The sequence below is a fragment of the Anastrepha obliqua genome, chromosome 1, assembly GCF_027943255.1.
Source record: "Anastrepha obliqua isolate idAnaObli1 chromosome 1, idAnaObli1_1.0, whole genome shotgun sequence".
In the NCBI taxonomy this organism is placed as follows: domain Eukaryota; kingdom Metazoa; phylum Arthropoda; class Insecta; order Diptera; family Tephritidae; genus Anastrepha; species Anastrepha obliqua.
In genome coordinates, this window is record NC_072892.1 from 140703622 (window position 1) to 140720419 (window position 16798).

At 33.6% G+C, this 16798-nt stretch overlaps 1 protein-coding gene across 1 annotated transcript in view; it reads right to left on the reverse strand.

The window, feature by feature from the left end:
- The window catches only part of LOC129236331 (protein timeless homolog), a 153807-nt gene that overhangs the window by 28824 nt on the left and 108185 nt on the right, over positions 1 to 16798 (reverse strand). The window contains exon 8 of the mRNA XM_054870660.1: positions 3109 to 3271. Within this exon, the coding sequence (XP_054726635.1) occupies positions 3109 to 3271 (163 nt within the window). The remainder of the gene's footprint in view (positions 1 to 3108; positions 3272 to 16798) is intronic.

The following is a 16798-nucleotide window of genomic DNA, read 5'->3' on the forward strand; positions in this document are numbered from 1 at the left end:
CGTTTCTTATGCGCTAGAATGTTCCAGAAAAAAATTATTTGTCATTAAATCTCACTAGGGCAATTTTCTGAGGGACCAGACAAAATCTTTGTACAAAGAATCTGTAAGTCCACAGAAAATATAAAGCAAAGAAATTTGTCCAAAAAATGCAAAACGATTTTGAGGTTTTACTATATGGGTTTAGGTCTTCCATTCAGAGTTCGAATCGCTATGTTACCGGGCAATGACCACCAAATTGTTCCAAAGTATAATTTAATTAAATTCTAAAAAAACTGATTGCTAAAAAAACTCTTCTTCTTTCGATGGTAGTTGCATATTAAAGCCTACTTTGCCTGCGCAAATGATAATTTTTGATTCACTTGATTGAGGTGGACGAGGAAAATGTTAGCATAAAAAAAAAGTTTTTGTAAAAATAAGAGTAAAAATAATTAACGGCAAATCAAGCTGTTCAGATCGAGTAATTTATTGGAAATGAAAATTTTTTAACATATAGTAAGTCAATTCAAAGTACATTCACTAAAAGAGGTGGCACTAGACCAACAATAATTTTTTGGGCGTTTGATTGACAGGGCAAAGTATTGGCGAAGTAGAAAAGAATTCGACTTGTTTCAATCTGTGATTTACCGATACACCTTTAATAGATTCGCTTTGAGTCAATTCAAAACATACAAAATATAATGAGATGCTTATGTAAGTGAAAAATAGATTACTACATACATTAAGGATGTATAGTAGATCACTATGAAAGTGGAGTTCGGAGTCACAAAGTGATTTCAGGTACTTTAAAGAAATTAAGCGGCAGTCCGGTTGAACTAATCAAATTTCAGTGTATCTTCAAATAGTTTTCCATTTTCATAGACTTTTTCCTTGATTCTTGTAAGTTGGTATGGGAATAGTTGCGAGAATAGTTAGTAAATTATTTAATTATTAATAAACCTCGCCATTATTAGTCGCCGAGTTTTACTCACTTTTACCCCATTGCAAAATTATAACCACACGACTATTTTTTTTATAAAAAATATAGCTTAGACTACAACAAAAACCAAGTAGTCAAAGTTTCAAACTTTGTACAAAACATTGAAGAACTCCTTGGTCTTCATATTGCAAATTATTTTATTTTTACTATTTTTACCAAGGACTTAATTACATTTGCAACTTCCTCAAAATCTCCTTCTAAGTGATCAGCATGAAAAGTAATTCATTTTTGAAGTGAAACTTCTTACGCGTCGATGGACGAGCGAGAATGGAGCGTAAAATTTCAAGGCCATGCAACGTGTTGGGCATTTTTGTTCCGCGAGAGAGAAGAAAGATATAACGTAGCGGAAAAGGAGAGAGAGAGCTATACTTTATATATATCTTAGATACACTTAAGGTTATTTTTCCCGAGTTTTTCCTTGTGGTTGCTAATTCCTAGTGAGAAATAACGCTGCCTACTTTTTGGCGCTTGTTTGTTGGTGCAAACTTTTAGGAAATATATTTTTGGTGCCTACTTTTTGGCGTTATATTTCCTTGGTGCCTACTCTTTGGGGCGTTTATTGGTCCCAATTTTTTGGTGCCTACTTTTTGGCGCTTATTTCCGTTTCCTGGCTAGTGCTTGTGCGTACTATAAAGTGTTATCCATTCCGGCGTCGGATTTATTTTTATTGCCTTGCGGTAATTTGTGCTGTTGCTGCGGTCCTGGAATCGCTGCGTTTGTGCGGGTGTTAAATGCTCGGAGTAGTGCGCGTTGTTGCCACGGCTTGTGTATGGCGTTTACCTACACCGGTCGACCTTTTTCCGTTTTTTGTAAATTTGGTCTATTTGTATTCTCTGCAAATGTTGTGAATTTATTGAGATATATATTCTTTCTCTCTCTCTCTCTCATTCTCTCTCGGGTCTCTCCCTCTTTCTTTGTCTGCCTTGAAAGTTTCACTTCTCTTCTGTGTACTACGCTATACGCACTTTTTTTTATTTACCACAGCATTATCGACAAGACTCGAGGTATTATCGGTAGAAAGTGTTTGAAAGCCAAGGAATATTTCATAACATTGGTATACCTTGACGAGCTTCAATGCTTAGTGTTCAAGAAATTGTTTTTAAATACACACCGTTTGTTGGGTGTATGGCCGAGCTTCTCTCCTATTTGTTCTCCTCCTATTTGTTTGATTTTTCCCTTCTGGTGTTTTTCCACAATTGGAAGGCCCAATAGTTTGATGCAGATGGTTTTTATAAGGAATTTTCTCATGGCAAAAATACACTCGGCTTTTTCGTAGCAGATTTGAGGCTTAGAACCCTGCGACTTGTGAATGGTACCCAGGCACTAGTCTATTCGACTACGACGACCATTTGTTTCATTAATTTCAACTTTCTTTCCAGCATTACTGCATAATTTTTTAAATTTAATTTTGTCATTATTTTTTAGAAGCCAATTTTTGTTTAGCCAATGCTGGTAAATTTTATTTCCTGTTGCTTCTTATTACGATGAAGAGTGGCATCCTTCCATCAACGATCCTTGCATCCATCGACCACTGCGGTCATCTACCGAGAAAATAATGGATCTCTTCTTCTCCAAACTCATATTTGGGAGGCTTTGAACCCCCAAGAGCACCGCTCACATTGATTGCGCGCACGCCTATGTAGATACATATATACGAGTATATGTATGTATGTGTGCAGATAAGTAGGCACACTTGCGTGCGCGCAATGAAGTTCGCCGCTCTCGACCAGCCAGTTAAGCAATTGTCGCTGAGTTTGCTTTATTTTCACTCAATTAAACTTGATGTCTCGTTATAAATTTTGCAAAAGGCTTACGACTTTTCGTCAATAAAATGGCGACGGATGGAGAGTGTACGAGGGGATGTGGCGTAAATTGTCTGCATTGAGAATTTATTGCAGTTACGTGGAAAATAAAGAAAAAAAAAACAAAATCAAGCTAATTGTATGATGTTGCCTTTCAAAAGGACTACAAAAAAAAATTGAAATATTTTTTTACGCCGAGTTGCAAAGACATAATTAACTTTAATAGTTTTGCAGTGCATTTGCCGCTCGTTGGTAGTTTATGCTTTACTGTAAATTAATTTTCAGTTGACCTGCAATGCCCGCGGCTTGCTTTTTTCCGCCTCTACTTACCTCAGTGAGTTGTGGTTTAGGTTCGGGTTTTTTATTTGCTTTTGGCTTGTGACCGCGATTCTTAGTGCGCTTCTTCTCCTGCAACAGTACTGTGTCCTTGCAGAATTTTTCCATCATTTTAATGAAGATATTGGCAGTTTCGATAACATCGCGCAGATAAGCTCTGTTCAAAGAAAGAAATGAGGAACATTGAGAGTATAAACATAAAATGAATTTTACTTAAAAATTGTAAATTTAATTGAATTTAATATATTTTAATGGTATTTTTAAAATGTACGATAGTGGTACAAATTTATTCGTTTTTTAAATCCCGAGATTTTCGGGATATCGCTGTTGATATACCGGTATCCCAAAATTTTCGGGATAGCTCTAATACAATCCCGCGATCTTAACTCGACAAAACTGCATCCGTATTTTTTGAGAAGCTCTCCTACCCTATAATAAATGCATAAATGAGTTTTAAATACATAACTTTTTCATTTAAAATGAAAATTATTTCACTAGTAACCAAACAAAAGAGAATAGGTAATAATGGTTTAGCCTGTACAGATCTGATTAAGTTACTTAAGGTATGTCGAAAAAATCTCGATGTAAAAATTTTAAAATGGAGGAGTGTTCCGACAAACCGGTACAAAACCGGTGTACTTAAGAACTTAATTTTATTATTTCTATGCGTACCTGAAGTGAGGGTTCTGAATATTATTTCAATATTATTTGATACCAATCGAATTTAAATATTTCAGATATTCAAAATATGAAGATTGACCACGCAAAGATCAGTTGATTTTTACCATAAAGTGTTGTAAACGCAACATGCTTTTCAGTCTTGCTTTTTTGTATTAAAACGACATGTTTTATCTTCATTTTCATATGATTGATAAGAGATGACAAATCCCGAAAATTCCGCCGGTCCCTCGGCAGGCAATGTATTTCTACCATGAAAAAGCTCCTCATAAAAAACCGTTTGCCGTTCAGAGTCGGCTTAAAACTGAAAGTGCCTCCATTTGTGGAATAGCATCAAGACGCACGCCAGCAAAATTGTGAGATTAACTTTGGCTACTACGTCGTAGCGGAAGGAAACTTAATTGTGTCCGCTCGTTTCACATGTTTCTTATGCTCTTCTAATCAGCCTTTGTGCAGACGGCTACGAAGTAGGATGGATTTTTCCTATATTGCCAATACACTTTTAGGTTTGCCGACCTCTGTTAGAAACAAACCGCTGTAACCGCTCTTTTTACGAAAGCAAATCAGCTGGTCACCCGTTTGCATTCTGGTGGCCCTGCGTATGTAGGAGGATCGTTTGAGACGTCCGTGCAAAAATAAAACCTACTTAATTGTTTCACTAAAACTTTTTTATTTTTCGACATAGTCTGCTTTTATGCTTATACCTTGCACTCATCTCTGTTCTTGTTTGTTGATCCCTTCGGAATAATGGGATTTGTCTGCCATCACCTCCACGTCTGAGTCAAATCCCACGCACACCAGCCATTTCTTCAAATTGGGGAACGAACAGTACAGTAGAGAATAGAAAGGACAAGTGAAACGAGTTGGAGCCCCAACTGCTGACATATGGCCAGGTGCATTGTCGCACTTTCCATTTTTTGAAAATCACTCGATTCAAACGAATGCCAAACACAAAGAAATACACCTATCTGGCTGCAGCTTGGTGCGCGGTCTTCCAAGAGATGTTACAAGCCAAAAGTAACTTCAATACGCGCAAGTAATGCCATCTCCTTGATTTCGCACGAACTTTTCAAACGACCTCGCTAGAGCAGAAAATTTCACTGAGTTGCTGTGCGTATTTCAAGATAACTCGAACAATTATGGAAATCCCATTATAGTATTTGCAGCTACTCTCTTAAACCATATCCTCAGCTATTAACAAAAAAAAGTAAGAAAATGCTTTTGATTAATTTTAAAAATTTTGAACAAAACAATTAAATTTTGTTTTTTTTTTCTCAAAAGCAGCATTTTTTTTATTTTTTCCAAAAAAGTTCTATTTTCATTTCTTTCCAAAAATTGTTTAATTTTATTTAATTTTTTTTTCGCAAAAAATGTTTATCAAAAAAAATTTTTATTTATTTAATTTTTTTTCTAAAAGTAAATTTTTTAGAGAGAAAATTTACTGTTGAAAAATTAGTATAAATAAAATAATAAACAAATTTGTTTTTTCACAAATTTTGACAAACAAAATTTTTTATTCCTTCCAAAAAAAAATTAAAATAAATTTAAAATAAAAAATTTAATTATTTAAATTTATTTTATTATTATTTCTTTTAAATTTTTTATTTTTAAAATATATTTAAATTTAAATTTTTAATTTTTTTTTATTATTTTTTTTTTTTAATTTTATTTTTAATTTTTACTATTTTTAGTTTTTTCCAAAAAAAGAAATGTTTTTGGAATTTATTTTTCATTTTTATTTTTAATTTGCATTTTTACTTCTATCCAAATTTTTATTTACTTTTTTTCCAAAAATTTTTTAATTTTAGAGAAAATGTGTTTTTGCAAAAATACAACAATAAATTAGTTTTTTCAAAAATTTTGAACAATATTTTTTTTTCATTTCCATACATACAATTTTAAAATATACATACAAATTTAAAATAAATTTAAATTTTATAAATGAATAATTCACAAAAATTTAGAAAAAGAATAAAAAATTTAAGTTTAAATTTATTTATAAAATTTAAATTTAAATTTTCATTTTTTTCTAGATTTTGTTTTTTTAATTTTTAAGTTTTAAGATTTTTATTTTTTCCAAGAAAAAATGTATTTTAATTTCTTTCCAAAAACTGTTTATCCAAAAACAGGTTTAATTGATTTTTTTCCAAAAGTAAATTTTTTAGAGGGAAAATTATATCTTGCAAAATTAATATAAATAAAACAAAAAATATATTTGTTTTTTTTGTTTTTCAATGTTGAACAAACAAATTTTTATATTTGTAATTCGCATTTTTATTTCTATCCAAATTTTTATTTAATTTTTTTCCAGAAAATTTTTTATATTAGAGAAAATGTATTCCTGAAAAATTACCAAAATAAATTAGTTTTTTCAAAAATTTTGAACAAAATATTATTTTTTTTTATTTCTTCCAAAAAATTTAAAATAAATTTAAAATAAATTTAAATTTTATAAATAAATAATTGAAAAAAATTTAGAAAAAAATAAAAAATTTAAGTTTAAATTTATTTATAAAATTTTTAATTTTTATTTATAAAATTAAAATTTTTTTATATATTTTTTTCAATTTTTTTTATATTTTTTTTAATTTCTAAGATTATTATTTTTTCCAAAAAATTGTATTTTTATTTCTTTCCACAAAAAGTTTTATTTAATTTTTTTCCCAAAAAATTTTTATGCAAACAAATTTTTTATTCATTTTTTTCCAAAAGCAAATTTTTTAGAGAAAAAATGCATTCTTGCAAAATTAATATAAATATATTAAAACAAACAATAAATTAGTTTTTTGAAAAATTTTGAGCAAACCAATTGTTTTATTTCTTCTAAACAATTTTAATTTTATAAATAAATTAAAAGAAACATTTAGAAAACAAAAAAGTTTTAAATTTATAAATAAATTACAATAAATAATAATATATTTATAAATAAATTTAAATTTCTTTTCCACATTTTTTTTAAGCTTTTTATTTAAAAAAAAATCTGTATAAATAAATTTAAATTTAATTTTTATTTATACATATATATATTTTTTTCTAATTTTTTTTTTAATTTTTAAGATTTTTATTTGTTCCAAAAACAATTGTATTTTTATTTATTTCCAAACAAGTTTTATTTAAATTTTTTTTCCAAAAAATTTTTATCTTAAGTAAATTTTTTAGACAGAAAATGTGTTCTTGAAACATTAATATAAATAAAATAAAAAATACATTTTTTTTTAATTTTGAACAAAACAATTTTTTTTATTGCTTCCAAAAAATTTAAAATCAATTTATATTTAATTTTTTTATTTTTATTTTCTAAAAATGTTATTTTTACTTTTTAAGACTTTTTAGTTGTTTCCAAAAAATATTGTTTTTGCCAATTTTTTTCATATTTATTTTTAATTTGTATTTTTATATCTTTCAAATATTTTTATATCTTTCTTTATTTAATTTTTTTTCCAAAAAATTTTTCGGATTAGAGAAAATGTGTTCTTGAAAAATTACAAAAATAAATTAGATTTAAAAAAAATTTTTCCAACAAATTTTAAATAAATGAAAATTATTTTTTTTTTTAATTTTTAAGATTTTTATTTTTTTCCAAAAAAATGTTTTTAAAGTATATTCTAAGCTAAAAAAAATTATAAAAACAATCGGCGATATTTCACTTTAAAAACTCCTTACCAAAGTTTTCAACATTCAGTAAATATCAAAATTGTTAAATTATTATTTTTTTAATTATTTAAGTTTAGTTCTTATTATACTCAAACCTACAACTATATAAGAAATTGTCAAAAGAATGACGGCAATGACCAAAATATCTTGCCATTAAATCCCCCAGGTGATAACTTCGTCTAAGAACCAAAAGTGAAAAGCGTTAAGAACTTTTTATTTCACCCAATATTTACACGGCTAAACATCATTTATTTCATAACTGATTTTCACGCAACCCGTTTTTTTTAGATTTGATCAGTCCTATGGAATTTATTATATTTTTTGGCAAACAATCCGGATATTCGTGTGCTTAACATCCTAACTGCTATCCTCTAAAATAATACCTGGCGAATAAATCGATTGACTCAAATTTTAGATTTACAGCAACAAAGGATATCAAAATTTAAAACCATATTAATTTCCTGTCAAAACACCGTACATTTGGCTTAACTTAGCCAAAGTGGAAGCCACACGTTGCTGCATTAAATTTATAAATACGCACATTCAAAGTCGCTGCGGCGCATTAAACGACAAATTAGCGCAATAATGCGGCAGCTTTTCTACGTCAAAAGCCATGCAAAGTACAACAACCTGCTGTCCAGCTGTAGACCTACACACCTGCACATACGCAGCCATGCGTATTATACATATATACATACACATCTACAAATGTGCGCACAGAAGTATTCACAAATCGTAGTCGCAATGCAACTAACTGTCAATGCAACTAATTAGCCAGTTAAGAGAAATTTGGGTATTGCAACAGTAACACCTGCGCGCGCACACTTCTCTGTGTAGGTGTTGAACTATGAAAGGGATTTTGCGTGCGCCGCTGTATATGTATGTGTGGGACCGCGCGTTTATCATGCTGCAACGCAGTACACAAAAACCGCATTGACGGCGCTTGCGGTCTACAAGTGGATTAGTGTGCACAATTGCAGCGTTAAATAGGGCAATTGTGGACGCACTCATAAATAGTTGGTACGTAGTTGAAGGATTAGCGCAGGTGCAAGAGCATGAACGAAAACCTGGTGTATAAATTAGGATAGGTAGTCTTTAATGTGGTTAAGAATTTGTGCAGTGCGTGGTTATTGTGAAGGGGTTATGGCAACGACACGCTACCCACTTTAGCGGATTGCGATCGTGACTGCGATCCATCTATGAACTAAAAAAATAGGTTTATCAGGTCGTCTATTGGTCTATTGGCCGCCGTAGCCGAATGGGTTGGTGTGTGACTACCATTCGGAATTCAGAGAGAACCACAAAAGAGTTGTTGTGTTACAACAGGACAACGCAAATTCCACACACGTCTGTAGTGACTCGATAAAAAACTCGGGAGCTTGGTTGGGAAGTTTTAATACATCCACCATATATGGTCCGATTCTGACACCAAGCGCTTGCTAGCTTTTTCTCTCATTGCAAAGCTTCTTGAGCCATAAGAAATTGATATCATGAGAAGATTGTGAAAATCAATTAAAAGGGTTTTTCGCCAATAAGGAGGAAGGACCAAGGAGGCATGAGAGAGGCAAATGAAGATACCTTTAAAATGGCAACAAATAATGCAACACAACGATGCATATTTGATCCAAATCGAACAACCCGAAATATTTTAAATAAGGTTTTGAATTTTACGCAAAAATAATGGATTTCTTTTTCCGCAAACTAATATTTCTAAATCCAACCCAACTTTATGAAATCTGTCCTGGAGCATTTTTCATTTTCAAATAACGCCTCATCTAAATGACTTCTGAATGGATGGAAAGTCTGAAGTTTGTGGGTTACTAAAACTATTTAAGCAAAGCATAGAAGAAAAGATTGTATATTTATTTTGTAATATATTACTGGTCGAATGTAGGTTAGGGAATATGACAACTTAATAATTAAATAAAAATATAATTGGCGCGTACACTTCGGTTAGGAGTTGGCAGAGCTCCTCCTCCTATTTGTGGCTCGCGTCGTGATGTTGTTCCACAAATGGAGGGACTTAATTATTGCTCTTTACACATTACCAATATTTTTTATACAATATGCGGGAAGAGCTTTGCGTAATTTTGAAGACCTCTGAATAGTATTCATTAATATCCTTATTTTACTGAATCAAGTTTTTTAATAGGTGGCAACCTGAATCAAAGATATATTACAAATTAAACTTTCCTTATACCTCTTTCGTTTGACACCCATTTAGCAGTAGTTCAGTTACCTTATTTGTTCAATTGACGAACAATTCTTTCAAACGGGTGGCAACTATCACCTAAAATATTTTATAAAATAATCCTTCTTAAATTTCTATCATTTGACACCCATGCTAAATTATTTTAATTATTTATTATTAGCTGTTTTATTTATTGTATTAAATTTTTTAAACGGTGGCAACTTTATTCAAAAATATGCGTTCAAAATAAAGAATTTTCCCACCTCTTTCCTTTGGCACCCATTTAGAAGTATTTCAGTTAACGTATTTATTTAATTGAATGAACAACTCTTTCAAACTGGTGGCAACCCTTTCTAAAAGTATTTTCGAATTTAAGCCCTCTTAAACTAATTTTCATATTTAACTTATCTTATCATTTTACTTGAACTTAGTTTCTTAAACAGGTGGCAACTCTCCTCAAAAGTATTTCCGAAATTAGGCTTAAAATTCACCTATTTTCATTTCACACCTGTGTTATATTATAATATTTAACTTATTTCATTATTTTTACTTGAACTTAATTTTTTAAACAGGTGGCAATCATTTTCAAATGTATTTTCGAAATTAAGCCCCCTTAAACTCATTTTCATATTTAACTTATTTTATTATTTTTACTTGAACTTAATTTTTCATACAGGTGGCAGCCCTCTTCATAAGTACCTTCGAAATTAAGCTTTCTAAAATCTATTTGCATTTGACACCTATATTACAATATTTAACGTACTTTATTTTTTTACTTGAATTCAATTTTCAAACAGGTGGCAACCGCTTTCAAAAATATTTTCGAAATTAAGCTCAAGAGACACTCATTTTCATTTGACACCTGTATTATAATATTTAATTGAACTTATTAATTTTAATACAGTCTATCCTTGTAGTATATAAACTACCTGACAACTTGTATGAGTCGCAGGCCCAGCTAGTCCATAAAAGCAGGTGGTATTTTTGACAAGCAGATTTCCTACGAGATGTCAATAGTCAGATTTTGATGAGAAATATGCCAGCTTCATACTAAATCAGACTAGATAAAAAAATACTAGTCCAATAGGGACAAAACCTCTCCTTTGAGATTATAAAGGGTAATTAAAAAATAAAATAAATTCATAAACACGTAAAAATTACCGTTTATTAAGTATAATAAAATATTATTTTCATTATCATTTTTACTTAACAGCCTTAGAATTGATAAGAATATTAGTCTTACTTATTCTAAGTATTGTTGAAAAGGAAAAATAAAATTACAAAGATTATAAAGGGTTTTCCTATAACAGATGTTACAGGTGAATGGATTGCGCTATCGAGAGATAGCGATAACGATTTTTTATGGCCGGAATTGGAGGGCATAGATCGTTTATTTTCAAGCGCTACTTTCACGGGAAAAGTTTCCGGACCTTGTTATCTCTCGAAGAGGTGATCACAATTGGCCACCGAGATCTTGTGATTTAGCACCTTGTGACTTTTTTCTTTGGCGCCACGTGAAAGAAAAGGTCTACGCCAACAACCCAGGGTCGATTTAAAATCTCAAAGATGAAATTCGTGAGGCTATCGAGGAGGGCATAGAGCAGCAACTTTATAATTCGATTATGGAAAATTCCATGTAAAGGATATTGTCCTGTAAGCGTGGTCGTGGTGGTCATTCATGAATTAATCGTTTCGTAATTGGTACAAATCTGATCTTTTTCGGGCTAGTTCTATTTCAGTAAGAAAATTCTAGTTGTAAACCAGAAGTTTTTCTGGTGTTTAACTGCAGGCTGTTCACTGCGAGTTATCGCGCACACATACATACATATGGTACATATCCACAAATAGCTGTAAAAACATAGTTTGTAGAGCCCTTAAATGCATAGACGAGTTGGTCAAATGCAGAGGTCAACAACATAACAGATATTTTATGTATTCAATTAATATCTATACAAATGACCACAAAAACATTTGAATCAATTAGGGTCAAACGCGTTGTTGTAATGTTGGAAAACAAGCCACATATGTTGGTGCTTCGAATGTATTTCTGTATACAAAATATTTATCCACACACACACACAAATGCTTGGTTAGAACTGTTATTGTTGTACAGGTAATAGTTGTCAGGACCACAAAGCCACTGCGGACAATGATGGACAGATGGGCGAACAGTGCAAAAAGTGGCTATTCAGTGCAAAAGCAAGAATAAAAACTAAATTAAATTAAGGGAATAAAGAGTACAGGGTACGCGGATACAGGTTATAGGATTTAGAATAACTTTTTCGCTTTAAATTAAGTTAAAGAGCTACATTCCAAAAGTTTCTATTAATACTCAAGGTTAAAAACAAGGTAAACAATCCAATCACAATTAACTTCAGCCCATGAAAAAATTTTGAAATTTGAAAAGGTCGAGCCAAGGAGCACCAAGAGATTTGGTGGCTTCTAAAACACTAAGGCTAAAACGCCCATTGTATATAAAGCTCTGGAAAGAGAGTAGATAGTCAAGGAGGGAAGGAGAAAAGTATCAGAGAAAGATATAGGAAAGAATAGAAACAGAGATAGAGATAGTTAGTCCTGTGAGAATTTTCCAGATTCTTTGACAAATCTGTAAATATCCTCCAGCTTTAGAGTACGAATATTTCTCATTGTCATGACATCGGAACCCAAAACTCGTAGCCGTGCTCTAGCAAGGGCAGGACACTCACAGTGAAAGTGCTCAGTGCTACCCGCCTACTCCAAGCAAGACAGACACATCGGGTCCTTAATGATTCCAATGGCGGTCATATGCTGACCCCATGGGTTGTGTCCTGTAATAATATCGACCACCAACTGAACGTCTTTCCTTCTAAGTTTTAGTAGAAAGTTCGACAGTTTTCTGTTCGAACTTGTCACAAAACACTTTGCAGTTCTGCAGTGGTCTAGACCGGACCACCGCACTTTATGTAGATTGCCTACATAATCGCTGATCCAATTCATGATTCCTATGGAACTCAATCCGATTATTGGCTCTGGCCCTTGTGTGGGAATCGCTGATTCACGGTTGGCCGATTCATCGGAAATTTATTTTCTTTGAACTCCGGAGTGTCCTGGAACCCATATATGTAAGTACAAGCCTGTTTTGTCTTGCGACAAAATTAAACTTCTTCTCACATTCTTGAACAATCTTTGAGGTTTGCTTCGCGTTCTCCGGGGCCTTCAGTGCAGCCTAACTGTCACTGAAAACTCCAATCTGTTTCCCGCTACATCCCCTCTCGCTTATACATTCGGCTTCTTTCAGGATGGCAAAAACTTCCGTTTGGAAAACAGTTGCCATTTCGCCCATATCATAGTCATACTTATTACTATCGTTTAAGTACCATCCGGCTCCACACCCTATTTTATTCTTGCTCCCATCGGTAAAGAAAATATCCGTCAAACCTCCCTAAATGCATTCTGGATTGCTCCATTGTTCACGCAATGGAAATCTGACACCAAATTTCCTTCCAAACAAAACTGTGGGTATCAGGTCGTCTTTAGGTGCCAAAAATAGTGGATACTGCTCAGATAGCAACTTAAAGATTTCTCTGTGTGCCGAAGTTCCGTCTTCGTGCCAAAAACCATATTTATGGAGTCCGCACATTGCTTTTATTACTTTTTTGTTGTATCTTAAGATCCAGGGGGAGCAAATCAAGCATAGCATTTAGGGCATCACCAGAGGTTATACACATGGCACCCGTGATGCATAAACATACACTTCTTTGCAGCCTGTATAGTTCCCGGATGGTGGACTTAACCATGCTTCGTCGCCACCAGACCACAGACGCGTAAGTGATGATTGATCTGATAAGTGCTGTGTATATCCATAGGACCACAAGAGGTTTTAGACCCCAGGTTTTACCAAAGGCTCTACGGCATTGCTGAAAAATCCTCAATGTGCGATTCACCTTCAGTGAAACGTGTGTCTCCCAAGTCAGCTTCTTATCCATGATTACTCCTATATATTTAACTTCATCGGAAAGGCCAAGTGTCACACCTTTCAGTGTTGGAAGACTGAATCCATCCAATTTCCGTTTTCTCGTAAACAAGACTATGGTTGTTTTGTTCGGATTAACGGGAAGACCTTATCTCATGCACCTGTCATCGATTTTGGCCAGAATCCTCTGCACTTTCGTGCAAAGCCTCCTTAGGGATTTATCTGGACAGGTTCTAAACGTGATTTTAGAGGATTGAAGGCGGGAAAAGCTAGGTTTACCATTAAACCCACAATGCAGGAACTGTGGGCACCTTTCAGAAAAGGAGACTACTGAGCATTGTCTCTGTAAATGTCCGGTATTTGGCAGCTAGACAATTAAGGTCACTGGGTATTCCTTTCTTCCGCAGCGTGGGACAGTGCTTCAACCTAAATCCCGTCAACCTGCTCCGTTACACCAGCAGCTTTGGTTGGCCGTAGATATCTGCCTGTCTGGAGATATCTGTGACCTGGAGGTCGCAAAATGGGGCTTTAACAGTACTTGGTGAGGCCAGAGTGGTACTTCAACCATTTCCCGTATCTACATATCTACCAAGGGGCTGGTGGAAATTGCATTGCAATTTGTTTTGACATTAAGTATTGAATCTCCCTGTATGAGCGTATGTGATTTATGACATCCCATTGGCGTAATATAAACTGGCATGTGCTTTAACATGTTTTTTTTATACCTCTACACAAATTCGAATATGTCACCTGTCACACATAGGCGCATATTCACATATACATGCAAAGGCATTGTATGCGCCTATTTACGCATTTACAATAGATCACACGCATGGCGTAATTATTGTCCAAGTAGGTACGCATCGCATATGACAATTTGCCGAAATTTCGCTTTAATTACGAGTTTAACAATTGCGGTATTGTTTGGCTACTGGCAAAATGTAAATGTAATTAGCGATTTGGTAATTTGGCAATTTGAAACTGATGCGTGAATTAGATATAACGCCGATATCGATTAATCTACGACACTTAACCCAGCATTGGAGAGATGGGGTATGTTGTGCCCAGCACTTTCTTGTCTATTATACAAGTCGTATGAGGTTAACTAAAAAGTTCTCAGTAATTTTTCGCTTTATTCCGATGAAGAAATTAATATTAATTATCTTATTTATATGAATTTTTCTTTGCTTTAATTAGAAGCTTAACTTTGATCGCTAATTAGCAAAAATTCATAGCGACGAGCTCAACCAAACTGATTAGTAAGCAAATTTAGAAAATTTTCCAATTGGAATTTTGATGAGTTGAGAAATCATTAATCACAACGACACATTTTAATTCGGCAATAATTGTTTTTAGAGTGCAAAAAGTAATTTAACTTTTTAGTTTACTTAAATGACCTCAAAGAAAAAAAAAAAACACACTTTCAGGAATCACAAGTCATTTTGTGCAAGTAGGTATTGTTACTATGGCATCAGTTTTCAACAGTATTTTCCAATGGTAAATTTTACCATGAATTGGCAGCAAAATCCAGTCAACGCAGACAACTGTTATTGTAATTGACGTTGAACGCTAACCAGAGCACAAAAGGTGCCAGTCATGTAATTGTTAGGCGACAGGCATTTCGAATGGTGATTGGGGAGCAATAAGTTGGGATAGGAGACGTTGTGAAAAATGAACTTCAGGAGTCAAGACGGTCATACCGCTTGATTGGGATAAAAGAAAGAAAATATATAAAATATAATGGTGGACGGGTGCTCGGTGGAATTAGTCGGAAGCTTCTGCTACCTCGGCTGCACTATGACAACAAACGGCTCAGCAGATGAAGATGCCAACTGCAGGCTATACTAAGCAAGGGCGGCGTTCGGGCGAATGCATACAGTAGGGGCGAGTGCGCAAATTTTCAGACGCTCTAAACTGCGAATATTCGACTCATGCGCGAAGTCCGTATTGTTGTACGGAAGTGAAACATGGCTGGTCTCTAACACCATCACACAGAGGTTACACTCTTTCGTCAACAAATGCCTCCGCATCATCATCTGTAAAATATTCCGGCCGAACACCATCGACAACGACGCACTGTGGAGATTAACGAATGAGGAATCTGTTCTATGGCAAATGAAACGCAGAAAGTGGCGATGGCTAAATCGCACTGTTGGAAAACCACCAGATAGCCATACGAAAATGTCACTGGACTGGAACCCGCAAGGGAGCAGAAGTCGTGGTCGGCCAATGACGGCATCACATCGGACGGCGCAAAAACAACAGAACAGAACCGTATACGAAGGAAGCGTCTTATTGAAGTCCTATACTCCTGAGCGGAGTGAGCAAGGAAAAAAAAAGTGGGGAGAAAAAATTAAGTTTAATATTCCTCAGCGAAGCTTGCTTAGAAAACCACAAGACAGAACACAAAACAAGAAAGAAGAAACCTATTTATTCCATCATTCTTGGCTTTCCATCTCCTTTGACTTATTCTTATTTTGTATTCCTCTTCTTTCCGTGTTTCATTTTCTCCACTGACATCAGTGCCCTAGGGAAGGCGCAATCTTTTATTCCATCATTCTTCCCAAGAACCCCAGAGCAAAACTGAGACCCATTAATTTTAAATTGATTTAATATTCAATCAGTGCAACACTTTTGTATTAAATTGTCAACGAAAACGAAATGCAAGTTGAAGTTAATCGAAAGTGAATGCACACATTGACTATATTCTAAGAAACAACAAAAATATATGTATATATGTATGTATGTGTGTGTGTAGTAATCTAAATTTATACCTAATTGAAGAGAAAGCAGCAATGAAGCAATGAAGCAATCAATCATTGCAACGAATTAACAAATGGAAATAAGACACAAGCAATCCGTATAACAGGTCATAGGAAAAAAAGAAATGGAATGGAAATAGAAATAGAAATAGAGATAGAAAAGCACTCCATATACATCCAAACATGTAAGCATAGTGGATATGCAGAGCAAAAATGTGATAAAATAATCAAGCAGACAATGACAGGCGAAAATGTGCAAACTGATTACAATGAAGAATCCGTAGTCTAAAAAACCACATTAACCCAGTTGTTGTTGCAAAATATTCCAATGGAAAAAGTTACTTAAGTAAATTTGAACAGGAAGTGGCATGAGCGCCAACGACAAGGCGGCTATTCTCCATTTGGGTGGACGAACTTTTTGTCAAAATGTTGATTGCTAATTGAGGT